Genomic DNA, 27166 nt, shown 5'->3' with positions numbered 1-27166 from the left:
AACTGAAACGAATGTGAAGAAAGTAGATTTCAATCCAATTTAAGAAACTTTTAAACAATGTAAGGTGCTTCTGAGTAGACTAGGTCCCCTGGTTCATGAGCCAATTTTTAGGCATGGGACCTCATGACAAGGGTCAGCGGACATGTGGTGCTGACAGTGCACAGGGCATGTCTACAAAGTAAGACTTGCAAAGGAGAAGAGTTTGCCAGACATTTGCATTCTGTGACTGACTTTACAGATGATCCCCACCAAGAAAACTGATGCCAGTGTTGGCTTTCAGCTTTATTATGGAGAAATGACTTTATTGGGGTCATTAGAGAAAGCTTCAGGCAAAATAAAACATTTTTGGTAGAGAAAATGCAATGCATAGAGGCAATGAAAAGCTGATGTTAATGGAAAATTTGGGAAATGGTGAGTATGTGTGTTTGGCAGGAGAGAGGGAGGGTGCTCAGTGAGCAGGAGCAGGGATACAGTGTACAAGACGAGGAAAGGTGAAGAGGGTCTTGAACCCAGCGAGGCGATCAGGTTTCTACCCTGTTGGCAAGGGGAAACCCTCAAGAACTTTTGAGCAGGACAGCCATGATCCACACGGCATTTCAGAAGGATCAGATGGTACCACAGGAAGAAACAAGAGGGAGACTGAGCTCTGGTGGCAATGAAAACAGAGAGGGCACTCCGGCAGGATCTGGGAAAATACTGAACGGCAGTGAGACCACAAAGAGAAATTTAAATGAAAAAGGTTATACAGGAAGATTAAAAGGATCGGTGATTAATCAGCCGGACTCAAGAACAGACACACTTGAATCGGGGAACCCGGACATGTCAACCTGCCTAACAGTAAGACCTAAACCCCCCAAAATATCTGAATAACTATTTCCCAAATTACTGATTCATCTCCACTTTATATCACATGTTCCACATACAAGAAATGACTTTATAGTTATCTTTAATATGAAACCAGCCACCAAGTTTCTTGAAGCAATGTTCACATGCTTTAACTCCTCCAGGGATGAAAAGAAGATACACCAGGCAAATGCTGACCATAAGGAAGCTAGGATCTCTATACTACTGTCAGACAAAGTAGACTGTAAGGCAAAAAAAACCCCACATTACTAGTGATAAAGAAGGACACTACATAGTAAACACTGCAATTTGTCAGGAAAATATAACAATTATAAACAAAAACAGCAAATGATATGCCTCAAAATATAAAGTAAAAATCGATTACAGGTGTATAAGAAGAGAATCAAGATCACTAACATCTTAGTGATTTTCACACACCTCTTTGAATCTAAAAACTGATACATGAAACAGTCAAGTCAGTAGGCGTATAAAAAATTTAAATAGTCTAACTGGCAAGTTTAATCTAATGGAAAGAGATACAACACAGCAGCTAACAATTAAAGAATACACATTACTTTCAAGTTTTAAAATTTAAGAAAATGACTGCATGCTAGGCATGAAATTAATCTAACAAATTCTCTGATAGAAATTCAGTCAGAAATCAGTACCAAAGATATTACAATAAAAAAAGCAAAAACAGCCTGGCAGGTGTGGCTCAGTGGATTGAACGTTGACCCATGCACCAAGAGGTCACTGGTTCAACTCCCGGTCAGAGCACATGCCCAGGTTGTGGACCAAATCCCCAGTGGGGGGCATGCAGGAGGCGGCCAATTGATATTCTCTCTCGATGTTCACACTCTCTCTCTCCCTCTCCCTCTCCCTTCCTCTGTCTCTAAAATCAGTAAAAAAAATTTTAATAAACAAAAAGCACAAATATAAGAAATAAGACATTATATATGCTGTACAGACAAAAACAGATAAGAGGAAATAAGCATACCTTTATGGCAGAAAAGTTAGAAAATTTACATGAAATAAACCAATTTCTAGAGAAACATAACCTAACAAAACTGACTCAAGGGGAAATAAATAACTAGAACAGTCCGATAACAACTGAAAATTTTGAATGAATAGTTTAAATATCTTATCACAGAGAAAAGATGGTGTTTTTGGTGAATTTTACTGATGAGATGAAGAATGAGGGCAATTCAATTTTACATAAATGATTTCAGGGTATAGAAAAGGCAATCCCCACCCCACCCCCAACTCATTCTATCAAACTAGCACTCCTTGGTAGCAAATCTAGAAAAGGACGGTACAACAGTGCAAAACCATAGGTCAGCCTCCTTCCATTCAGTCCCTTCCTCCTTCCCTTCCTTCCTCTGTCTCTGAATCTCCCTCTTGGAGCATGTGATAAACACACACACACACACACACACACACACACACACACACATACACACACCCCAAACCAAATTCAGCATATTTATATCATATATCATAATCAAGATGGATTTATCCCAGGAATACAAGGTCTAACTTAAGTTAGAATTTTATAAATGCCATTTATTACGTTAATAGATTAAAGGAGAAAACCCTTAAAATCATCTCAAAAGATGAAGAAACATATGCAATAAAATTCAACAACAATTTGGGATAAAAACTCTTTGCAAACTAAGAATAATGAAAAGCTTTCTTGATTAGATAAGGCCATCTACAAAGGCCTGTAGCAAACATCACATTTAATGGTGAACTGTTGAAAGCATTCTAAAGATAAAGAGCAAGGGAGAACTACAATACCTCCATATCTATTCAGCATGGTATTGAAAGGTCTAGCCAGAACAACAAAATAAAGAAGAAAAAGAAGAAATAAAGGATGCAACGATTAGAAAAGGAGAAACCAAACTGTTTTTATTTGCATTGCTATTGCCTATATAGAAAACTGGAGAGAATTTATACATAAGACTTCATAATAGAGTTGTAGTAAGGTAGCTGGATACAAAAATCAATATAAAAAAGTGAATGACATTTCTACATACCTTAAACATGTAGCTTGAAAATAGTTTTGTAAAATACTATTCACAATAGAAACACAAAACAATAAATCTAACAAAAAATGTACAACATTTTAATGGAAAATGTTATATATTTTTATTGAAAGACATTAAAGAAAACCTAAATAGGGTTATACCATGTTACTGGAAAGAGACTAAACGTGTTAGTCTCCCCAAATTGATCAATAAACAGATTCAAAGCAATTCTAATCAGAATGTCTGCTATGGAACTTGACAGATTGATTTTAGATAAAAGCTACAGTAATTACAGAGTATGGCACTGGTACATGGCAGACAAGTAGATCGGTGGAACTGAACAGATCCATGCATATATGCAAACTCGATGTGGGACATGATGAGCACGGCAGCTGCATGGGGAAAGGATGGACTATTTAATAAATACAGCTGGGATAATGTTCAACATATGGGAAAAAATAAAACTGGTTCTCCTATCTCATAAAATACACAAAAATCAGTTCCAGGTGGACTAAAGACTTTAGATGCTTAACACACACACAAAATTTTTTTAGAAGATACTATATGAGAATATCTTTATGACATCCCCCCAAAAATCTTCCTTAAAGAAGAAATATAAAACACATCCCATAAACATATTGACAAATTCTAAAGCATTAAAATTAAAACTCCTGTTTATGAAGACATTACAAAAGACCAAAAGATAAAGGGCAAACTGGGAAAGAATGTTTGCAACATTTAACCAATAAAGGATTGGTATCCAGAGTACCAGAAAAATCCTAAAAATCAAAAAGAAAAAAAGACATCCCTAAAAAAAAATAGGCAATGGAAAAAACAGGTGTTTCAGAGAAGAGGGAACATGAATGGCTCATAAATACATGAAGAGATGCTCAGCTTCATTAGTTATCAAGAAAATGAAAGTGAAAATTACACTTTCCTACCCTTGCAAATAATCAAATCTTAAAATTTGAATACGTGTTGGCGTGAAGGCTGAACCAGGGAAATCCTCACACACTGCTGGAAGGAATAAGTTGGTAAACTTAGTGGGAAACAGTTGGGCATCACCCATCAAGTCTCGCCTTCAGCAAATCCCCCCGCCAGTCCCCAGCAACCCCATTCCTACGTCTGGAGCACTTACTCAAAGAGTTGCCTACAAGTGCACCATGAAACATAGACAGAGATGTTCACAATGGTATTTTCCTAATAACCAAACTGGAAACCATTTGTCAACCATACAATCTACAGAACAGACACACAAACTGCAGTATATTCAGATAGTACACAGCAGACACACCTCTGTGTCATCAAGGATACATTTAAAATAATATTATGCCAAAGCAGCAACAGAAAAATACACGCAGTATGATTCTATTTGCAGAAAGTTCAGAAGCAGGAAAAGAAAACCACACTTGGGGCATGCATGGACGAAGACACCGTAAGGAACAGCAGGGCACCGAGTGGTCGCACAGAGCTGAGGGTTGTTGCTGTGGGTGTGTGTGGTGGGGAGTGTTCTAGGAAACCACTGCTGCTGTTTTTCTTAAGATTGGGTGTGGGTACATGTATGTTCAGTTTATTACTGTCCCTTACACTGTACATATATATTTTTATATAATCCTGTATTTCATAAGAAAATAACTAAACTCTATAAACATACAAAAAAGGGAGACTAAAGGCAATCTTCAATAGATAACTAAGCCCGGTATTTCCTTTAGATAATAAAACAGTAACGAGGGATAGAAAGAAAACTAACCATTACCCAGAATTATAAACTAACGTATAAATGACCCAGAAGAAACTAAGTTATGTAGACAGAAGAATTTCTCTAACAAAAGACAAGAGCCTGAGAATCATTTTTCCAAATGAGGTCCCCTCACCCATCCAGCTGTGCCAGCCACAAACCCAGGCTTCCTGCTCCGAGTTGCTCTCTTTCTCCTCAGACCCATTTTCGTTCCTAAATCGTACTTCCCTGGTCAAGATATACTTATCCCTCATGAGCAAGAGAACCCTCCTAACTAGCTTGATAAGCTCGTCACACCACACCACCAGTGATCTTCTCCCATCATGTGCTTAAAACCCTTCACTGCTCTGTAAATAAAGATAAAAATTCTTAATGTTTCTTAGAAGGTACCATGCAGTCTGGGCCATGCCTAAATGACCAGCCAAATCTTGACCCCTCTTCTATCCCCTTCCCTTTCCTTTGTGACCCAGCCACCCTAGCCTTTCATTTCAAATTCCCTCCTGCCACAGAGCCTCTGCAAATGGCAGACCCACTCCATCTTCCCGATGTCCCCCCAAGTCACTCCCGGTGCACGTCAGCACTCCAAGCAGGCAGCTTCCCAGGATCATTCCCTGACCTTCTGCCAGCCCACCACCTCACGAGGTCCGCCATCACGCGCTGTGATGGCAGCATGAATATTTTCTTCTGCAGTACTTTCAAAGGTTTTAATTTTACTTTTTGTGTATGTGAGCATTTGATTAAAATCTCTCTCCCATTAGAACACGAATTTTGCGCTGACGGGGGCATATCTGGTTTTTGTTTACCATCAGTCTCAGAGCTGTCGCACAGAATGTTGCACACAATAGGAACTCATAACTAGTCACTGAATGAATGGATGGATAGGAAACCGATATTCAAGCCTAAAGCAGTCACAACTTAGGATAACAAGACCCCAAGATGTAAAAAAAAGTAGAAACTGGGCATCACCTCTCACTCCCGAGCCTCAAGGGGAGAGCCCGTCTTATGCTGGCAGGTAAGCGGCATGACCAGTGGACATGCTACATTGTCCTACAGAGAAGATCTGGGTTGCTTTTGGTTACAAACAAAAACAAAACTGTTCTCACAACCTGGAGCAAGATTGAATCTTTCTGACAAAAAGGTTAAATGAGTCTAGTATTTGCCATATAAAAATTTTAGATTTCCAATTTCACCTGAAATCATAGATTATAATAATACAGATGTCAATGTTGCTTTGTTCAGAATGTCAGCTACACAACTGCTTCAGTGCTAAAAACTTGGCTTTTATAATTAATCCAGCATTTAATACAGTGCAATCCTTTGCCAACAGTTTTATTCAGATGGCCTCAGCTTATATCGCAGAAGTGAAATCCTTTTAACAGTTATATTCATTAAAATAAGTCCACAGGACGTATTCTAACAACAGTAATTTTAAACATCAAGTTGAAAATAAAGTCAATTTCCTCCAGTAAAAACGAAACCCTGATTTTTCTGAAGCATTAAGATATTCTAAGGAGAGAAATAAAATTTAAATCGGCTGCAAGCTTACTTGGTAGTTACACGGCACGAGGTACTTAATACAAGCTGTAAAAAGGTGTTTCATTCTTTGCTCAAATACATTGTCTTTGGATTCTAATAAGGTATCAAACATGACAGCTCCAAAGAACAACTTGGGGTGTGTATGTGGCCTGGGGCCTGGGCTATGCAGCAAGAAAGAGTCTGGAGAAAACAAGATGAGGGCAGACATCACGTTTCACAGGCATGTCATTTAAAGCACACCACACAATTATAACCCTATCACACCAACAGCAGTTCAGCTACACAAAGGGAACAACGCCAGGACATCTGAGGCACACTTGCTGTGTTGCTGTGACAGTGGACTCTAACGGTGTGTTGTCTTTTTTCTGCTGTGATTTTATATAAATAACAAATTGGTGGAGAAACACAAGTCTCACACAATGAGAGAAACTCTATACTTGAAAATCTTGTTAAATTACCACTCAAGTTAAATGCTAAGTTCGTATTTAAGAAATCTCAAATAAGTATGAATGAATTATCTAATTATTGTGTTTAATCCATTTCATTCAGGGCTTTCTTTTTCATTCATTTATTTATTTGGTTGGGCCTTGAGTGTACACCACCACACTTTTTACTTTATTTAGTTCTGTAATATTGTTATTCGAAGAAAAAATTTTTAACAACTATTTATACCACCCTTGTAATTTCTTAAAATGCATACCTGGAAAAAAAAAAAAAAGACTTGTTCACTAAAAAACATACAAAAATCAAGTATAAAATAAAAAAGTTGCCCATGAATCCACAAACCAGAGGTTAACTTTTATGAACATAATGTGCTTCCTTCTAGGACTTAAACACACACACACACACATATATATATATATATATATAGAGAGAGAGAGAGAGAGAGAGAGAGAGATATTTCATGTGACCAAGCCTTTTCAGCATATATAGCTTTACAAAGGCTGTTTTTCTACTGGGCTTTCCAGCTATGATTTTCATGGCAGCATAATATTGCTGCCTCCTAAACAACAATTTCCAATGAACCTTCCTACAGAATGGGCTCCTTGATGCAAAAATTTTACCCTGAAGTTACTGAGTAAAATGCTGGCTGGCCATGGCAGGTGTTCAATAAACGTTGGATTTAATCAGACTCTAAACAAATCAACCACAAAGAAAAAAATATATAATCATATTTAATAATTATAATTATGAATTTATTAATACAATTATAAATATTTCAAATAAATGTGGTTTGATTTTGGAAGCTGTTATTCACAGGTATTTCCCTATGTGGCAAACAGAGTTTAACTGAATGCTACACACGATATCCTTCAGCTAGGCTGCAGACCACTCAATCAGTCTCCTGCTCAGGGGCATAATTTGGAGAAGGTACTGGAATTAAAGGCTGGAGCACCCTTTCCTTCTCAACTGGCCCATACTCTGTCTCTAGATATGGGGACAGCACAGGCACAGACCCTGGATAGTCAATTATTGGGCCTAACTCCTCGGGGAAGCTACATGCATGCATTCCAACAGCATACTCTCTGACCCAGGATTGCTCAACAGTAAGTAGGTGACATGCAAGTGACCTGAACATCTATTTGCCCGACCAACCACACACCCACACACCCACACACCATTAACTCTGTCTCTCCTATACCTCTCCAACCTGCTTTGATTTCCCAGGCATAGCTAATAAGCATTCGCAGAGTTATGTTTCCTTTGTTATTTATCTCAATACACACCATCAATGTAGGTAAATGCATATATCCTTGTTTTGTGACTAGACACTGAAGGTTACTGGAGAGGGAGGTTTCACACTGTGTAAAGTGAGGGTAAAACTGCTTGTTTTCACTGAGGCTTTGTAATGAATGAGAACATTTTCAATTCAATGAGCATTTACCAGGTGTGATTAAAAAGTGTCTGACATTTTGCTAGGTTCCAAGGTACCAGGTTGACCTTTAGGACAGTCACAGTCCAGATTTCTTTGGGCTCTTTTTCCTTGGATGACTAATTAACAGTGAAACCACAGAATCAATCCTCAAAAAATCATACATTCTGAGGTTAAACCTATGTCACACCCCACCCCTAGTTATGTGCATGTCAGATCTTTTTTTATTTTCTTAAAATGATAGTTGTTTTTTTTCTTTAATTTTTTAAGGTACACAAGAGAATCCAAAGCAAAGGCTAATGAGGCCACGCTGCTGGGCCAGGAGACGTGCTGCCACCATGACAAGGTGGGCACGGCCAGGCCAACAGAACAGGAAAAACGAGGCAGAAGTGAGCATTTTACATCTGGCCTAAAATCTCAAGCTCCAGCAGTTGAGTTTCTTTGTCTTTAACTTAGTTCAAGCATCTGGCAGAGCCTGACTAGAATCCCTGAACCCCAACCCCAATTTCCTAGGAGAGAACCAGAATTCAGGCTTTGAGAATAAATGTATGTACTTCTCTTTGGAAACAAAGGATGGTTGTTCCTCCAAATTTCTGATCAAGTATCCTATCACTAAAAAATGGTTTTTGCCATCAATCTGATAGAGTAGTCAGTTAGAGAGGCACAAGCAGAGCAGGAACAATAGGACAGGTACAGAATGTCGCCAGGGCAGAAAGTCATGGGTGCCTAGCAATGGGCAAAACTGGAGAAAACAACTATTAGAGGCTAGGACCTCACCCCCAGGGTGACCTTTCCTCTCCTAATATATCGCTGGTCATGCGATTTAGACCCCCTTACTTTTCATATTGCAGGTCATGTAGTTTAGACCCCTTAGAGGAGAAACAAGGGAGCCAGAGACAGCCTCACAGACTCCCATACAAGCCCTTGCATGACCACTCCCTTAAGCACTAAGCCCTCGGGACAATGAGGTTCTGATCCGCATCAGATAATCTTAGGAACAAAGGCGGGTGTGTGTGTGTGTGTATGTGTGTGTGTGTGTGTGTTTGTTGACCACAAAGAGAGAGTTTTGGTCCAAGCAGAGATGACATTTAGTTAGGCCTCAATTGTGTTTCAGTTCCAGGCCCAGAAAAACAGCAATACCAGGTGGGATGCCATGGCTGACAACATGACCAGCTGCATTGACAAATGACTCCCTGCCCTGGCTCCAACCAATCACCAGAGCCCATGACCCTGAAAGGACACACCTGGAAAGACTGATGAATATTTTATTGAGATTCTTTGGAGACCTCCCCTAAAATTCCCACCTTCACAAAACAAATAAAAACCCTTAAGGCAAGGAACCCAGAGCACTCTCTCTAGAGCAGCGGTTCTCAACCTATGGGTCGTGACCTCTTTGGGGGTGGAATGACCCTTTCACAGGGGTCCCCTAAGACCATCAGAAAATGCATATTTCCGATGGTCTTAGGAACTAAGACAATGCCCCACTATCCGTCTCCAGGCGGGTCCGGCCACATGCAGATACACCCACATACATCATGAGGAGCTGTGTTAAAGGTTTGCGGCATTAGGACGGTTGAGAGTCACTGCTCTAGAGCTTGCCTATGCCTCTTCCCCTCTTCCTGAAGGCATGTTATCTTTGCTTTCTTTCTCCTAAGCTCCAAGAGCCCTTCTTTTGCCTCTGTAACTTGTTTGCTGAATTCATGCTGTTCAGCTGGCTCACTTCTATCTTTGTGACTTTCTAAATAAACGTCTTGCATTAAGAGTCCTTGTCTCTTAATACATCACCTAAGGCAACAGAAACAAAGGAAAAAATGAACACATGAAACTACATCAAACTCAAAAGCTTCTGCACAGCAAAAGAAACAACCATCAAAATGGAAAGGCAACCCACTGTATGGGAAAGCATAATTGCCAATGATATATTGGATAAGGGGTTAATTTCCAAAATATATAGAGTCCTCATACAACTCAACAAAAGGAAGACAAAGTACTCAATTAAAAAATGGGCAGAGGACCTAAAGAGACACCTCTCCAAACAGGACATAAAAATGGCCAACAGACATATGAAGAAATGCTCAACATCACTAATCACCAAAGAGATGCAAATTAAAATAACAATGAGGTATATCACCTCATACCTGTCAGAATGGCCGCCATCAACAAATCATGAAACAAGTGCTGACAAGGGTGTGGAGAAAAGGGGACTCTAGTACATTGCTGGTGGGAATGCAGACTGGTGCAGCCACTATGGAAAACACTACGGTGTTACCTCAAAAAATTAAAAACTCAATTGCCATTTGATCCAGCGATCCCACTTCTAGGAATATACCCTAAGAAGCCTGAAACACCAATCAGAAAGAATATATGTACCCCCATGTTCATAGCAGCACTATTTACAATAGCTAAGATCTGGAAACAGCCCAAATGTCCATCAGCAGACGAATGGATAAAAAAGCTGTGGTACATATACACAATGGAATATTATGCAGCTGTAAGAAAGATCTCATCCTTTGAGATGACATGGAGGGATCTGGAAAGTATTGTCCTAAGTGAAACAAGCCAAGTAGAGAAAGACAAATATCACATGATCTCACTTATTTGTGAAATATAATGAACATAACAGTTTGAAGAACAAGGTAGTCCCAGAGACATGGAAGTAGGGTACAGACTGACAATCCCCAGAAGAGGGGGTGAGGGGGAGAGATAAACCACAGAACTTATATGCATGTAAGCATTACCAATGGACATGGACAACAAAGCTGGAGACAGGGTGGGGAGGGAGGGGGAGAAGGGTGTCAATAGGGGAAAAAGGAGAAACATCTGCAACAAAAATAAATAAATAAATAAATTAATTAATTAAAGAAAAAAAAAAAAAGAGTTCTCATCTCTGAATTTTTTCTTAGCCAAACTCAAGAACCGAGGTCACGCTCTGCCACTAACAAATCCATATATTAAATACTAGTGAAGCCTAATTTCTTTCTTAAAAAATAAACAGATGAGTCTGCCTGCATTCCAAAAAGGAGGTTTTATGTGCTTCATGTGCTAAATGCTCCTCACTTTGGAAGCCAGTGCAATAAAAGATTTGTACAATAAATATATAAATCAAAATCACAATTTTATAATAATAAAAAATGCTATAGAAAAAGGAGGTAAGACAAAGAGAAAATATGATATGCTCTATGAAAGTTAAGTTATGTTTTAACAAAAACATGAGGCTTCCATGAAGAAGGCAACTCAAACAAAGCCAGTGCCCGTTCCCTATGTTTCGGCTTCTGAAAGGTGCACTAAGTGAAGGTATCTAAAATAGATGAAAAATTTGCTAATATCCACCCATTTAAAATAGAATCTGTCAAATTCTTTCAATACTGTGTTAATATCCACTTTTTTTTTTTTGATAAAAACTATTTTTTGGAGAGCTGTTTAAATTGAGGACAATGAAAGAATATTCAATGATAAAATTATCAGAAAATAAATATATCACTTAAAATCTGGACATATACCTCAAGGAGGCCCTTTCCTAACATCATCACCCATTGTAGGGAAAACAACTGCTCTGTAGCTCTGTTTATTATTTCTCTGCTCCTATTTATGCAGAAGAGTAGTCAGAGAAAGAAATGGGACAGGTCAAATCGTCAAAATCAATCTCATCACCTTCATAGCATGCTGTGAGTGTAATCAGTCCTCTGTGTATTTAGGGGACTTCACACTCTTTACAATAAGGCAAGAACTTCCTGCTGGTTTTGGCTGAGATAACTGTTATAATAAGGATTAGGTTTTAATCATAATAGGCAGAAGAAAAAAAAAATTGTACTCGAAGTTTTCAGTTTTTAAAAAAAGCTTCCTTGTTACTCCATGCAAAAGATGCTCTTGACAAAGCTTTCCTTAAACAGAGAACTTTCTAAATATGATAACCACACACATGGCATATAAATCAGTGTAAGCCTCTTCTTTGAATGAGATGTGAAAATTCTATGTGAAGTAGGGAATATGGGCTTACAAAACCGGGTGAAATCGATCCCCCCCCCCAGAACTCACTTGATCCTGTGGGTCTCCTCCAGATAGAATCCTCCAAAGACCTTTGAAGTGCAAAAATATATAAGGAGGAGGAGGTGTCGGAAAACACCCATCTGCTCACACAGTAGCTAATTATACACTGTAAAAAGCCTTTGTTCCACCAAGTCAAAACCAGGGATCTGAGAAGTCTGAAGCCAAGTATCCGGTACCAAATCAAGTGCAGACAGGCACAAAACCACCCAGCCACAGCTCTCCACTGGGCCCGGCACATGCAAGCCTCCATGCACCATACATGCAGGCACTGTGCAGTTTGGGAGCTGCCTGTCTATTTACCTCTGAAAAGGTTTTTATTTTTTACAAAAACTCCCATTTACACTTTCTCCTCTAACCTACTCCACCTTAAGAAAATTCATATGAAAATATAAAGCCTTGCCCACTTTATTTTTATAAACCTCTATTTTATTAATATATTATAATCACTATGCACAAAGTACGTGTAGAAGTAAACATGATAAACGATGTTTCCAAATTTCTAAAAATTCTCAAATACGTCAAAGTTTGGATTTACGAATATTAGGATGTATGTATTAAGCCTTTCAGATATCTTAATATCCCAATAATATTTTACTACCTTCCAATTGCATTTAAGCTCTTGAATAATCAAAATGTGCAAGAAATTGGGCATTGGAGTTCCAGTTCTTAGTACAAACAAAACATAATATCCTGGATTAGGAAAAGAACATTAGGTAAAAACTAGGAAAACTGAAGCACAGTGTGGACTTCAGTCAATAACGCACTACTAGTGGTTCGTGAGCCACGACAGATGTGCTGCACAAACGCATGATGTTGGTGACAAGGCAGACTGAGTTTGGGTTGTCCGGAAACTCTCTGCACCACTTTCATATTTGTTTTCTAAATCTAAAACTAGTCTAAATACAAAATTTACCTTAAGAAAAAAGTAGGACTGAAATTACAAATTTAAAAAAAACTAGTAAAAAGACCAACCAAAAAACGCCACAAAACTTTAACATTCAGATATGTAATTCCTTGTCTAGTTTTTTCAATATGCATAGTTACATGAAGCATTCTTATCTTCACAAAGGATGCTGTCTGAAATCCGTAGGAACACTCATAACCATAAGATTTATTGACACATTTCTTGAGAGAGAAGTCCATGGAAGAGCAACAGTCCCCAGTGAGCACCACTGGGCTCCCGAGGGTCAGGTACAGAGCCATGGAGTAAATCTCTGTACATGAAACCACATGAAAGGGATCCTGTACTAACTTTTTCTTATTGAGATAAACCCCCTCCCATCCAGAATAAATTTGTGGATTTAAATACATTTGTGGATTAAATTAAAAATAAAGAGTAACTTGACATGTCAGAAAAAGCACCTTACCAAAAATGATTTCAATTCAAAGGAGCTTGCTTGAAATTACGTACAGTTGTTTCTTAAAATTTCGACATGCTAACCATTAGCAGCCAATGTAAACCAACATTTCTGTCTGTCAGAGAATGCCCCATACAAAGTGAAACCGCCTAGAGGGTCCGATGACCACTTGGTGTGCCTGCATTTTCCAGAGTCCTGCAATCACCTTCACACCTGGATTTCACTGTGAACACCAGCGACATGGGCAATGGAGGGGCCAGTGCTCTCCCATGGAATTACACCTCTGCCCCACATGCACCTTTCTCTGAGAAATGCCACTCACTAGTGACAAAGTGGGCCCCAACTCAAGCTCACTGTGACCAACACAACTGGGCCAGGAAGACAGTGGCACCGCCTCTCCATCTGACCTGTCTCCATCTGCTCACTGCCCAGTCTCCTAAGTTGCCTTTCAGTCTTGAGTCCGAGCTCCTCCCTTGGAATTGCAAACAGAGGAGTCGAGTCCATCTCTCCTGAAACTCGGGACATGTGCACTGAGGGCTGTGGATACCGTTTCCCACGAGCCTCCAGAACAAGGGTGGCAGTAACTCACAGAAAGAAGCGACAGAGACCACATGTCACCAGAGAGTAAGTGGCTGCCACATTTCATGACCTGAGCATATGGGGCCCAGCTGTACCCCCAGCATCTGGACTCAAGAAGATGACCTGTATCCTCCTAATAAAGTCCCCAGTTTTACTATAAAAGTCTGAACTGGTTTCTCTTATGTAACCAACTGATTTCTAAGTCAAGAATATAGATAGTATCCAGCACACAGAACGAAGAAATAAGGATTTCATATTTGGCCCCGTTACTAAAACATTGTGACTCCAGGCTAACTGTAGGCACTACTTAATAATAAAGGGACACTACAAGGCGAGATAAAACTGTGATCCAAGTGCAAAAAAGCTTCACTCCCATTCTCCCAAAACACCATAGTTACAACCAACCAGGAAATCTGTCCGCCATGTTCTCACACATCCTACTTGTCTGCTCCTCTGCACGATGCGACTTCCTCAGCCTGGAATGCATCCACGCTCCCCATCATTATTACATTCAGATGTGTAACTATGCAACCAGATCCCATTTTTTATGTTTTGCTATTAATTCATACGCCTTCTTTGTCCAAACTCCTCTCCATATATCTTTTCCAGCTGTGACCCATATGTTCCTAATGTCTCCTATGGATATTCCTTTAGAGACCTCCAGTCCACATTTCCAAACCTGAACTCCACATCTTCCCTCCCTCGCACTTCTCTTCCAACCTAACTTTTTCCGATATTATTTAATTTTAGTAAATGCACCTCCAACAGCCCAGTTAACTGGCCAAATCAAAATGGATCTCACCTCTGACTACTCCCTCCTCTCGCTGACCCCACACCTACATCCAATCAGTCACTAAGTCCGTCTCAGCCGCCTCTCAAATCTGACCAGTCCCCACGGCTCCCCTCACGGCCCGCGCTCAGGTCACAGCGGCCTCGGGCCTGACCACAGGTCTCCGCACTAGCCTTTCCGTCTTGAGTCTGCTCTCTGCCCCACCCCGACCCGGTCCCCACAATGTGACCTGATGGGTCTTCCCAGAATCTACATGTCATTATGTGACTCCTACAGACACTGCTCTACAGCTTAAACTCTTCAGCTGCTTCATTCTCCCAGGACAAAGGGAAACATCTTTCTTATGTGGCCAAGGCTCTACATGAAATCTCCGGCCTCATTTCTTTCCTCTCATTCCTGAACTACGATCCAACCATCCTGAGGTTTTGAGCTCGTTAAAAGGACATATTCTTCTGGCCCTATTGTCTGAATACCTTCACCTCTGATTCCCCACCTATGTCTGGCGAACTCTTCCTGATCTCTCCGCTCCAGCCTCTGCTTTCCTCCCGGAGGCTGTTTCCTGTACTCTGAGAGCTGTGTGCCCCCCTGGAGCTTCTCCGGCACCCACTGTCCCCCTGAAGCTGCTGTCAAGCCAAAGCATCACGCCCCTCACATCTGTACGCCCACTAGCAGATCAGCTTTAAGGCGGCTCATTCACCAGAGCACCCCACCACCTCGCTCATTCAGTACCTGGCAGACTATAGGGCTCAATAATTAGCAGTTGAAAAAATAAATAACTGAACTTTCATAGTCAGTGCTGATGTTTTACCTCTGCATCGGAGTTACCCCACTCCCATAGCTTTTGGCAGATAAACCAGGAGCGAGACAGTCAGAAGGAAGAGGGCGATGCTGCTCCCAGGAACAGCCTGCCCTCCACCACAGCACACCCCCCGGGGGAGCCCCTGAAGGAGCACGAGGCAGCAGTGAGGTCCCCGATAATCTCTCCACGTCAGTGTCCAGAGGGTCACAGAATAAGATTTCATTTAGTGGGGGAAAAGTACGCTAAAAAGCAGTGAAAAAATAAAAGGATCAGGAGAATGAATCAGAGTAAACTATTTATTAGTCCAATGTAAAGTTTCAGCATTTCAAAGACATCATTCCCCCAACTAACGACCTTAAATAACTATACTAGAGTGAAAAAAAATGTGACCTGAAACCTTCACAAGCTCAGATTTGTAATGAAGACTGTCGAGATTTTAGATTTTAATTTTGTTTAGAAAAAAAAAAGAGCAAAAATTTTTCCATGTAGCAAAAACAAAATAATACCCTACTTAATCCTTTGTCATTTCAAAATACACCATTCATTAAAACCACATAGTATCAAGTTTTCTTCAGTGGGTATATACTCTTTTTATAATGAGGAACAAATAAGCTATTTAACAAAAAAACATTATGCTATGGATATTATGTTACAAAAGAAAATGATTTATAGGGTACTATTGTAAGTATAAAACAACTCACAAAATGATATGTATATTGTAAAGCAATTATTTTCACTGGCTTAAAAATGCAAAATAACTGGAAACATGAGAATGCTGATACCAGCTGCATTCGATGGGGTGACAGAGTGACTTGCTAAGTCCTGTGGCTAATGCGAGGCAGAGCTGGAACGTGTTTACGGTGCATGTGCTTCCATCCCAGCCTACATGGAAGGGCATAAACTGGCCAATTTCCAGAGGTCAGAACTGTTGCTGCTACTGATAAGTACAGCCCACCAGCAAAGAAATCAGGGGGAGGGTGACATCTTATATTGAATGAAGCTGAAAATTTAAAAAATAAGTTAGAGCCAATCCACAGTTTTTAAAGTACTATAATTTTTCTTTTCAAACAATGAGAAATGCTTCCTCAGTTGGCTTTCCTAGGTACCAATCAATTCAACTATAATTTACTGTGGTGCACACAAGGGTCTGTGGTGGGCCCAGGTAGGTGCTCCTTCTCACAGACTTTACCATGTTACAGGGGGAAGAGATACTCACCTAAATTACTACAACATAGGGCAGGTGTGAGATGTGCCCAAATCATCTCTATACCAGGTGCTATGGGAATATCCAGGAGGAAGATAAATGAATCCTTAATTCCTCTTTCTATAGAAAAAGCTCTCTAAAGGGAAGGCTCCCCTCCACCCCTCCAGATATCATGGTAAAAGACAACTGGTTGTCTAGATGGCATATCTGGAAAACTATGCAATCCAGACCCAGAAGACCTTAGCTATTACAGACCTTTCTCCTATATAAGCTATTCGACCTTCACCCACTTTCTGAAAACATGCTCTACAAGATACAGATAACACAAGGAAAAATAACCTAGTAGTACTGAAGCAAAACTTGTAACTATTGCCCTAACTTCATTAATTTAATATAAGAATGACTCTGCTATCCACATTCCAATAAGTGTTTGCCAAAGTAAACGCCTGATGTAGAAATGGAATGCTGTTCTTTGTGCTAGTCAGAATTTAGTACTTGTCTGATATTTCAAATAAAATCTTAGTCTTTATTATTGTAATAAAAAACAAACAGAGACTAAGGCAAACACAGACTTGCTTTACGATAGGCACTAGCTCCCACTGATAAACCACACGAGAGAGAAGTCAGTCAGGAAGATCTCGGACACTCTGCAGCATCCCTGACCCAGAGCCGGGAGGGTCACAGCGGCAAGGACACTGAAAGCTCAATTATGCTGTGCTTGAAAATTTAAGAATGAAATTAGAAAATTTAATAAAAATTAGGTACATGAACAAATATCTTATTTCAAGGAGGAGAAAAGAATAGCTGAGTTAGACTAGAGTGAAAATATATAAAGTGAAAACAACATACCCTATTCAGGGAAAGGAAAGTTATGTTCAACTTGGTAAAGCTGAAAAAAATTCCAAAGTAATCTGAAGATATCCTGCTAAATTCTCTTTGCTACCTCACCTCCCAATACATGACCCCTTTTAAAAAATTACTATTATAACAATTATTAGAATCTAAGAAATTCTTTCATTTCCTGCAACTTAAAACCAAAGGGAAAAATGTTTAAGAGAAACTCTCCTACTTCCCATATCAACCTGAGGGTATGCTTCTACTTAATGAGATATGATCTTCTCTTAAGTTAATAAGAAATGCAACTCACAGAAATGGGATCCTCGTATAAATCTCAATGTTCATTACATGTTAATAAAATCCTCACTCTCAAAGAAAAAAGAAAGATCTAAACCCACACAAATTTCATTTAATTTTATTATGAAAGCAACAGGAAATGGCAGAAGAGCTCTTGATAAGCTCAATTAGCTGAAGGATTTGATGAAGTGATGACATGCCATCATGACCTCAGGGACTGGAGATACAATTTTCCATCTGGCAAAATCTAAATTTCCAACATAAATGCTGACACCACCTGCTGAATATTATTAGGCGTTATCTTGAGCAATCCCCAGGCATTTTCTTTACAACAGGTAACAGGTAATAGTTTCAAGATTTTTTATTTCACTCTGCAATATAATTGCTTCCCCATGAATAGAACTCAAAAATAGATTCTACATCATGGCTTACTTGAAATAGGCATTAAAGCCAAACTAAAGTATTAACTGACCAATCACAGTAATAGTGAAGACATCATGATCATTTATTTTTCTTCTAAGTCACAAATGATATTGTGTCATCATTTTCTACAACACATCGTTTTCTAAGAATCATTCCGATCAAGAGCTCTCTTTGTGTTCTCAATAGCTCCTCAATACTGAAATGGACACTGTGGGCATGTGTGATAAGAGTCAGGTCTATAGAACCCTTCACAGATGAAAATTCCATGCATTTTAAAACTCAATATAGTTCTTTGAGGCAATGGAAAACCCTTATTAAAGTTTACATACCAAGTGCAAGCACCCACTTGCGAGTGTTCAGACCCTTAGATGTGTGTGATCGAGCACCATGTTATTAGGCTCTAAAGATCGAATCTTTACACTCTGAATAAAGGGCTCCAAAAGCTCGTGGTTGTCCAATGAATGTATAGCTCCTTGCTCAGACTGAGTAAGTTTGCGTCCAGAGATGCTTACACAAGCACGCACACTCACATTGCACTGTAAGTAAACCAGCAATAGGTTCAAATACCTAGTCTTGAAATTTCATATTGTATAATCAATAGCATAGCACTAAATATGCATACTGCCCATTTTAACATTTATTTTCCAGGCAGTACCATTTTTTTTTTTTTTTTAGTAACATTAACTTTTCAACATCTATACTTCCTCCCTAAGCAAATTCACTAAGCTACCCATGTTGATCCAGTTACCTCTTACAGTGTTTGGTAGCGAAACAGGGCCTCTTTTTCATTCAAGTTCTCTCCAGGTCATTTCACTGTCTTCCTCCAGAGTAAGGAGGTATTCCAGGAAGGGGAACATGCAACATTTGCACATAACTCAGGACTTACTTGGCTTTCTGAATCCACACGCAGTAGTCTGAGATGTAAAGATCGTTCAGAATGTAAGCTGGGTCAGTTTCCTGAAAAATTCTGTGAATATCCAGTAGACACTTTAAAACTGCACTTTTACCTAAAGGAAATTAAAAAAAAAATCATCCTTAAGAAAATACATCTGTTATTTTTTTTTAACTAAGAAATTTAGACACTAAGAGGTAATATATTTATAGCAGTTCAGAGTTTTAATTGTTTTTTAGAATAATTTTAATATTCCTTTATTGCATAAAATTATATCAGTACTATTAGGTCCAAATCTTATTTTTTCCTTAAAAATTATAAGTAAGCCTTGTAATCTATTTTGATAGCTAATTAACTGTGGTTACCAAAAAAATAAAATATATATACTATGAAACACAAGTAGGTACATTAAACAAAAACCAATCCAAATTAAATGAATATTTACATGCATTGTAACTTTAATTAAATAATGTTTGTCTAATTCAAACTTTTAAAATACCACTGGAAATTACATTTTGGTTTTCACCTTCTTTACTCCTTATGTCAACATTTTTTTGGTCAAGGAATTATCTAGTACTAACTTAAATTTTTTCACCTTAAAGAACTGAAGAAAAGTTAGACTAAAAACTAAAATATCATAGTACTACTTCAAAAACAAGGCCACAAACCACTTGGAAAAAAGCCATCAAGTACTACAGTCTTGTTCACTCTAATTACTTCAACCTGGTTGTTAAATGGACCTAATTTAATCCCAACCAAAGCCTATAAAAAAAACCTTTCACAATTTCCTAGGTGTTCCAAACTTTATGACAGTCTCTGAAATTTATTAACTATCAGACAAATTACTAAATTTAGAGTACTGTTCCTTCCTTTGACCTGTAAAATACAGAATTTTCAGTTTAACTGTTACACACTTATCTTCATGGCCCTAAAACATAAAAACACAGTGCACTGATCTCATGAAGACACTAGCTGGGCTGCCATCAATGCTTCCCACCTGATTTTTAGAGCCCACAAAAGGGTCACAAGCTAACTGACACCTCAGGATGCCCAAACGCTGTTGCTAATTTCAAACACTGTTACCATTAGACAGTCAACTTCAAGAGCAGGGGCTTGTTTTATTTAGTAGCGAATCCCAAATACCCAGAAGAGAACCTTGCAGCAGCAGACTTTCGATTTCAGTACTTTAAGAATGAGTGAATGAATGACATACTAACTGCCCACTTAAACCCATTCAGTTTGTTCATCCCACAGCCTCACACATCAAGTCCTGATGATTTTTCCTCAGAATGCTCCATACAGCTGCCCTTTCTCCTGTGCTCAATGATCTCATTAGCTCATACCTCCATTATGAACTCTTCTTCCTCCTCCCTCATATTACAGACTCTCCCCTTGTAGTCCTGACACACATTCTTTATGCACTGCTTTCACAAGCCCCCCACCCCCACCCCCCGCACATGCTTTCAAGGCTCTGTTGACTTGTCCAGGGTCTTTGGGCTGACTTCCTAGTTATCACAGCTATTTACTAACCCCTGAAAAGGAAAAAAGTGTAAAGGAAACTCAGCTGATCCTCGCCATAGCCTCACTTGCTCATTTCACAGAAGCAGAACCTGAGGCCCACAACAGCAAGATATTCACAGTGCCACCGTGAAGGGCTCGGGATACAAGTTCTGACCCTGCTGACTCCAGAGTCCAGCCACTGTGCTCTGCTACCCATGTTCTTGCCATTCAGTCTATGCCACAGCATTTTTATTATTCAAGAGTTAAGTAGATAGGAAGCTCAAAGCAGCGACCATGCCTTTCTCAAAAATTTTAACTATTTATGTGGCTTCCTCATATGCAGCTGGGAAGAATGCCAATAAAAACTTCACTGCTCAGTTGGTTAAGAGAAATAGTCATGTGCTGCTTAATAGGCACACATTCTGAGAAGTGCATGGTGAGGGGACTGGGCTGCTCAGCAAACATCACAGACGCACTTACACTGGCCTGGATGGTCTGGCCCACGACAGGCCCAGGCTACCTGGCGCTGCTCCTGGGCTACAAGCCTGTGCAGCATGTAACTGCACTAAACAACCCGAGATTAAATCACGCACGAGAGAAAATGATGCAATCCTGAGTAGCTGCTGCCAGCTTAACAAGGCATACTGTTTTACAGCAAATGTTTTTTTAACGAGTACACTCTAAAATAACAATAAAAAGTAGAGTAGATACATAAGCCAGTAACAGTGTCATCATTTATTAGTGTCAGCAGCACCACGCCCTGTACTACATAACTGTATGCACCACGCTTCCACCTGCCTGGCAGCGCAGTCCACTGTCCACAGCAGCAGCACCACAAACTCGCGAGCAGTGCGCTGCGCGAGGACGGTACCAGGGTTCACTATCACTAGGCTATAGGAATGTTCCAGCTCCATTATAACCTTATGGTACCTCCGTCTGTCCTTGAAGTGTAATTATTAGGCACATGACTGTACTTAGAAAGCCTAAAACTACATTTAGTTAAGTCAAGGTCAGAGTTCCAGCTTATCAAAGTGGCCCAGAGCAACTAAGTCAAATGATAAGTGTGCCCCCTCCCCACACCACTACAGGCTAACTTTAATGACAAAGTAGGTAATATTGAAGGCAGAATTTAATGACAGGAGGAGGAAATACAGCAGGTTCTCAAATAACTTCCTTTTGTTCAACTTCATTTCATTATAACTTTGTAGGAACTTAACTCTTGTTTATATACGTTGGCCAATGATAAAATTGGTTTTCTTGTGTATCTCTCACTTAAAGTTATAGAACCTATTGATGACGTTAAGTGAGGACTTACTGCCCAATCAAAACTCACAAAAGCAATGAAACCAAATTAGCAGTTGCCAAACAGAAAAAAATCAAAGGAGAACTATCTAAACTGTAAGAATTTTTTGAACAGTTTTAATTGTCATACAGAAGAAAATACCAGGGCAAGCATATGCCAACATAGCTCTCTCTCTCTCATTTGGCGGGTGGTGTACAGGAGGTGTTTATTTCTATAACTACCAACTTAAAGTTTATTTTTTAAAAATATGTTTTAATTGATTTTTTTTTAAGGGAGAAGGAGAGAAACATCAATGTGAGAGAGACTGACTGATCGGCTGCCTCCTGCATGCCGCTCACTGGGGATCAAGCCTGCAACTCTAGCATGTGCCCTGACGGGGAATTAAACCGGACCTCTGACGACGCTCAATCCACTGAGCCACACTGGCCGGGCATGGAAAGTAGTTTTGAAAAGAAAAGTTCTACACTCTTCAAATCCTGTGTTTTCATTGTAAGTCTTATTCAGATTATTTTCACAGTACATTGTGTGACAAATAAGGCAAAAAATAAGCAGGCCCTCGCAAGTGTCGTTCAGTGGTTAGAATGTTGGCATGTGCACCAAAGGGTTGCGGGTTTGATTCCTTGTCATGGGTGCGTACCAGGTTTGATCTCTGGCCCCAGCGGGGACGCGTGCAGGAGGCAACCAATCAATGTGTTTCTCTCTCTCTCTTTCCCCACCCCTCCACTCTCTCTAAAAAAAAAAAAAAATCTACGGGCAAGGGATGGGAAGAATACCTTCTGGTGAGGATAAACAACAAAAAAGATAACTAGGCTACTGGCAGTTGCCAATCTAGAACAAAAAGTACATTAAAACTGTCCTCCCCTCAACAATGTGTATGTTTCCCCAAGGTCACATTAGACCTCTTGTTCCCACTAAATCACCACAGATGACTAAGGAACACAACCAAGAGACACAAGAATCACACAGCTCTTTTTAAGTCTCTTTGGTAGTGACTATTCTTTCTCTCGGGTTGTCAACAACTTATCTAAGAGTTATCAGCATGGGAAAACACTGGCCTCCTCCAGGCTGTCTCATGGCCAGTAGCCAGAATCTCTGGGGACTCAAAGCACCTGGCTCCTGTGGGGCTGTATCTAGTCCTGTGCTCATCACACATCATATGGGCATAAAAACTGCTCAGGCTTAAATCCAAGAGAATTATTTCTACTCAAAGACACTGCACATGTGTAGGAAAAAGGCACCTTGCAACAGAACCACGGTAACTCTTTCCACTGCAGCAATGAAGTGCCTCTCTAGGATGTTCAATCTCCAGAGAGTTAGGATCGATGATGTACTTGCTTAAACTAACCCTGTCCATGGCAGAAAGGCTTCTGGGTTCAAGATCTCTTAACAAGAGTGTAAAACTAGTGAAATTCGTTAAGGCTAGTATCCTGGTGTGCAAATGACAAGTGTCATGCATATTTACCTCAGGGAAAATGGTTCTCTAATAGCAGCGAAGCATAATGACAACATGAAGAAAGCATGGAGGGTGGTAACAAGCAGGTGGACAGTAGACGGCACTGAACACATTCTCTGGCTACTCACTCTCCAGCTTCCTTTTAAATAAAGGAAAGGTAAACTGAGAACATGTGCTTTCCTATTCTGGACAGATGTGGCATCTCAGATTAATACAGCTTGAAACAGAGACAAGATTGAGCTGTTCTAAATTAAAATCCATTGGCTATTTGAAATTTTCCTATTAGCAGACCAGGTTTGGCAATAATCTATCACTGACAGACCAGATCATGGTTGAAGGACCTTACGAAATGGCTCTCAATGCTAGGAGATCATCAGAACAGTAAATGTTTTTCCTGGCTAAAAGTCAGCATAGGTAAAATAATATGAACTGCTAACTCTATACAGTCAGGGCTAGATTTCTTTTCAACTACTGATACATTACAGTTGCTACGTGTCTGACTGGCTGGGCATCCAATGCTCCCCTTTCAAGTTTTGAACTACACAAGACATGAAGCCAAAGAGTAAAATAAAAACAGTGGTTATTCAAAATAACTAAAGAAAAGCACCGCTTGGTCTTTATTTGTAAAATCATCTCAAAATAAAAGCAAAGAAAAGAAAAAAGAAAAAACACTGCTATCATTTTAAAATGCATAATTTAGTAGATACGTGGTTAGAATTCTGGGATTTTGATGAGACCACTGTACGAGAAGAAATCATTTATGAATTATTTTTAACATTAATTTTTATTGATCAATATACCATAAAACGGAATAACAGAAGAGTTATGTCAAATTAATCAAAATTAAGAAAAAGAAAGTGCAGTAATTTGTGTCAATACCTGGTCCTGTTAGGAAGTAGCATAAAGCAAGACCCTAACAACACAAACACATGTTAATTTCACTTTATGAAAGCTTCTTAGTCCCTTTAATTTTATTTATTTATTTATTTATTTATTTATTTATTTATTTATATATTTTTAATCCTCACTCAAGGATATTTTTGCATTGATTTTTAGAGAGAGTGGAAGGGAGGGAGAAGGAGGGAGAGGGCTAGGGAGAGAGAAAAAGATGGATGTGAGAGAGACACATTGTTTATTTGCCTCCCACATGACCCCATCTGAGGCAGGGGATCGAACCTGCAACCCAAGTACATGCCCTTGATTGGAATCAAACCCACGACCCTTCGGTTTGTGGGCCGACGCTTTAACCCTTGAGCCAAATGGGCCAGGGCTATTTAATTTTTTTATCCTCAAATTTCTCAGATACAATTTAAGTTCTTACATTTCTGAGTTATAGTAAGAACACACACACTTGAAGTAATAGTTATTATTTTGAGCACAAATTTATAGTCTTAAATCAATTTTAAAATTATTTTATTAAAATTACATATATTACCTGCATAGCCATAAACAAGATTAACACAAAGCAAATACATACTCTAATTGTTTCCTTTGCCTGGAATGCATAGTCCCAAATCCAACCTTCATTTACCATTAAGTCTCAAATTGGACATTACTTCCTGTATGAACTGATTCCAACTCTCCCTCAACTGGTTTAGGCGCCTTCCTAATTCCTGACACAACATCCTCATCTACTATGGTAGTTAGTAGTTACCCACTTGCTCTATACCAAGTACCTTCTACATTGCATCATTTAATCCTACTAAGTTAGGTACTTTCTTGCTTATTTCATAAATGAGCAAACTGAGGTTAAAAGATTTGAAACTCAGCCAGGAAGCAAAAGTCACGATTGAAAATAAGTATGCCACTATGCAACAGATACTGTGTCAGTATGTGTCAATGTGTGTGGCAAACTCCTTGATGAGAAAGAACACGGCTTTTCAATGCTTTTCAATGATCTTCCCCTGTCTAAAACGATGTCCGTCCAGCAAACTCCATGATCCCATTCAGCAGAGGATGGTTGTGGACGTAGTCTGGAGTACACAGAGCCTATGTTTAATAACAGCTGGCCAACTGCTCAGTTAACATGTACCAGTTGTAACACCTTTGCGATCTAAAGACTTCAGTTATTGTATGATGACAAATGGTAAGTATACATCTTATCTATTCCCTGACAAGAAAAGAATGCAGGGGAGCCAACTGTCTTACATTACCTATACCATCAGAAGTTCACATGAAGAATTAAATCCAAGGTTGTCTTTTGCCTTTTCTGCTCTAACAATCCCTGCTAGATTTCCTGGTTAGAAAGAACAGTCTTGACATTAACTCTATCCTCCTCCTAAAGTCACCTTTAAAAACAGTCGTTGAATTAGTTTAGAAATACATGTCTAACTGAGACCCCACCTGACTACAATGGTCCACAGGCACCAGGTGGATGGCAGCTGGTCTTGGTGTACCCTGAGACCTTTGCTGAGTGGCCTTGGACCCAGCACTAGTGCCAAGTTTGACTATTTATTGATCTAGTAAATACTACTTGCTCCTACTAGGTGACACCCTGCGAACCTACCTCATGCAATTTGCATACGACCAGAAGTTCTTTCAGTGACTGAGTCAATAGGCAGCTGGCAGACAAAGGCACATCTTGGGGTGCCTTGGGCACTTTAGCTGATCTGTCCCCAGCTCAGTGCTGGTGGAAGCGGGCCTTGGTGTGCAGCTTAGGTCCTCCCATGAATGTTCAGGCCCAGCAGCGGTAGCCACAAACAGTGGATCACTTTGTAGCTCCAAAGAGGTATCGCAGAATGGTCACAGACAGCATCTGACATTGACCTGCACCAGAGTCCCTACCAAGAGGCCCCAGAACCAAGACACTAGGTAGCAGAATCTAGTCCACATCATAGCATAGGCCAATTAGCTCCACATGTGGCACCTGCAAATGGAGATCACCAGGCAGCCGACCCTGTATGCTGTGGTCAGAGCAGAGGGTCAACCCCATCCATGAACAGGCTAACAGCTATCAGGACTCAACTACAACAGGAGGACCAACATCATGCACACAAAAGCACCCAGCTCAGGGGATCAGGGAGACTGCACCACTGAGCCACATAAATCACCTACTACATAAGGCTACCACACCAAGGCTAGGAGACATAGCAGATCTACCAAATACATGAAAACAAATGCAGAGAGGCAGCAAAAATAGGGAGACAAAGCCCCAAACTAAAAAAAAAAAAGAGCCCCCCCTTACTTTGCCTTACTTTGTAGGCAAAGTAATCTACAAGATACAGAGTTCAAAACAATGGTTATGAGGATACTCAAGGAACTTGGTAAGATCTCCAACAAAGAGATAGCAAGCATAAAAAAGAACCAGACAGAAATGAAGAATACAATATCTGAAATGAGGAATACACCATAAGGAATCAACAGCCGATTAGATAAAACAGAGAACTGAATCAGTGATTTAGAAGACAAGGTAGCAGTAAACACTCAATCAGAGCAGAGGAAGGAAGGAAGGAAGAAAGGAAGGGAGGGAGGGAGGAAGGAAGGAAACAAAAGAAAGAAAAGGTGTTTTTTTAATGAGGACAATCTAAGGGACCTCTGGGACAACACCAAAAGTAACACCATCTGAATTACAAGGGTACCAGAAGAGAGAGAGAGCAAAGGATTGAGAACCGATTTGAAAAATTAATGAGTGAAAAATTCCCTAACCTGGTAAAGGAAATAGATATAG

The 27166-nt window shown here is 39.7% G+C and overlaps 1 protein-coding gene across 2 annotated transcripts in view; it reads right to left on the bottom strand.

The window, feature by feature from the left end:
- SHQ1 (SHQ1, H/ACA ribonucleoprotein assembly factor) overlaps positions 1-27166 on the bottom strand; it is a 123887-nt gene that overhangs the window by 23739 nt on the left and 72982 nt on the right. For both annotated transcript variants that reach the window (XM_036267348.1, XM_036267349.1), the window contains exon 10: positions 19238-19358. In XM_036267348.1, the coding sequence (XP_036123241.1) occupies positions 19238-19358 (121 nt within the window). The remainder of the gene's footprint in view (positions 1-19237; positions 19359-27166) is intronic.

This window comes from Molossus molossus, unplaced genomic scaffold, assembly GCF_014108415.1.
Source record: "Molossus molossus isolate mMolMol1 unplaced genomic scaffold, mMolMol1.p scaffold_m16_p_18, whole genome shotgun sequence".
Taxonomy (NCBI): domain Eukaryota; kingdom Metazoa; phylum Chordata; class Mammalia; order Chiroptera; family Molossidae; genus Molossus; species Molossus molossus.
This window is presented reverse-complemented; position numbering and strand designations above follow the sequence as displayed.